The sequence below is a fragment of the Macrobrachium rosenbergii genome, chromosome 9, assembly GCF_040412425.1.
Source record: "Macrobrachium rosenbergii isolate ZJJX-2024 chromosome 9, ASM4041242v1, whole genome shotgun sequence".
Taxonomy (NCBI): Eukaryota; Metazoa; Arthropoda; class Malacostraca; order Decapoda; family Palaemonidae; genus Macrobrachium; species Macrobrachium rosenbergii.
In genome coordinates, this window is record NC_089749.1 from 7,053,834 (window position 1) to 7,055,772 (window position 1,939).

The window sequence follows — 1,939 nt, forward strand, 5'->3', positions numbered from 1 at the left end:
ATACAGTTCTTGCAATTTTAATAATCTACTGACATCTTTATCTATTCATTAATTACCTTGTTAAATTAGTTTTTTATTCTTGGTAAGTGATCTGTTCTCTCTGTATTTCACTCCATTCTAATGAACACCAAAATATTCTTTAGAAGATTGAATTTCGAGTCAGTGGCCCCTTTGGTGGGCTTGTTCCATATGAATAGGGTTCATCTTCTGAATAATAATAATAATAATAATAATAATAATAATAATAATAATAATAATAATAATAATATATTTTAATCTGAGCCAATTAAACTTCTTCTTGCAAGATTAAAATCTCGAAACCTCCTCACAGTTCCTGAGTCATATCTTACTCGTTGAATGATACTTGTATCAAACAAGATCTGAAGGAATTCGTATATCTCTTAGCTCGTTTTTTTCCTCTTGATCAATATTTTCCTGGTTTTTTTTTCGAAGAACTTTTCCTAGTTTCTTTTTTTAATTTGCCATCCTCTTTCTCCTCCCCTCCTCTTCCCTCCCATCCCTCCTCCTCTATCATCTTCTTCTTCTTCATATCTCTGCTCGTTTTTTCCTCTTATAACTAATATTTTCCTGGTTTTCCCCAAAGAAGTTTTCCTAATTTCTCGTTAATTTTTCCTCCTCCTTCTCCTCCTATTCCTCTTCTTCTTCTTCTTCTTCTTCTTCTTTCTTCTTCTTCTTCTTCTTCTTCTTCCTCCTCCTTTTCTTCTTTGTGGGAATGGTTCTCGACCTCGGGGATCCTCCACCTTTACGTCTTCTTTTTCTTCTTCTTCCTCCTCTTCTTCTTCTTCCACTTCTTCTTCTTCTTCTTCCTCCTCTTCTTCTTCTTTCTCTTCTCTCTTTCTCTTCTTCTTTTGTGCGAATGGTTCTGACCTCGATCCTCCCTCCTTACGTCTTTCTTCTTCCTCTTCCTCTTCTTCTTCTTCTTCTTCTTCTTCTTCTTCTTCTTCTTCTTCTTCTTCTTCCTCGTTTTGTTGTTTGTGGGAATGGTTCTCGACCTCGGGGATCCTCCACCATTACGTCTTCTTTTTTTTTCTTCTTCCTCTTCCTCTTCTTAATCTTCTTCTTCTTCTTCTTCTTCTTCTTCTTCTTCTTCTTCTTTGTGGGAATGGTTCTCGACCTCGGGATCCTCCTCCTTTACGTCTTCTTCTTCTTCTTCTTCTTCTCCTTCTTCTTCTTCTTCTTCTTCTTCTTCTTCTTCTTCTTTGCGGGAATGGCTCTCGACCTCCGGATCCATGTTTACCTTTGTTATACGAGTCTCATAAACTTCCCATCTCGAATTCCCCTCTCTCTCTCTCTCTCCGTCCGTGTCAGAGAACTCTCTCAATCACTCAGCCATTATTTTTTTCTGTCCCCTCTTCCTTCTTTCTTTCTTTCTTTCTTTCTTCATTCTTTCCCGACGGCGACGACAGCGGCAGCCAACAACGCCCCCGGGGGGTAGGGAGAACCCTGTGGCATCTTGACACGCGGCGTGTTTTCAATAATAATTCATTATTCATCACGTCCAACTTCTGCATTAATAGTATGGAATTAAAGGTTTCCGGTGAGAACCTACTCTCTCTCTCTCTCTCTCTCTCTCTCCCCTCTCCTCAACCCTCTCTCTCACCTCCTCCTCCCCTCCTCTCCTCAACCCTCAGCAAAGGTCGATATCGACTCTTCCTGGCTGGTGGCTCTTCATAATCTTACCCTCTCTCTCTGAAATGTATTCGCTTCTTCTTCTTCTTCGCTGTGTTTTTGGTGAAGAAAGTTTGGTCAAACCTTCTTCTTCTTCTTGGTAAAATTCTACGATAATAATAAACAATCCCCGAGCAATCCTCTCTCTCTCTCTCTCTCTCTCTCTCTCTCTCTCTCTCTCTCTCTCTCTCTCTCTCTCTCTCTCTCTCGCGGTAGCTAGCTAGCTAGAGGGGACCAGGTAGATCCTACG

At 40.4% G+C, this 1,939-nt stretch overlaps 1 protein-coding gene across 1 annotated transcript; it reads right to left on the reverse strand.

The window, feature by feature from the left end:
- Positions 1-623: 623 nt before the first annotated feature.
- On the reverse strand, positions 624-1,252 carry LOC136842148 (nucleolin-like). Its single transcript, XM_067109507.1, has 2 exons — positions 1,157-1,252; positions 624-1,013 (listed from the first exon to the last, which is right to left on the reverse strand). Exons 1-2 carry the CDS (start codon positions 1,250-1,252, stop codon positions 624-626), a joined length of 486 nt encoding a protein of 161 aa, XP_066965608.1.
- Between the last annotated feature and the right edge of the window lie 687 nt (positions 1,253-1,939).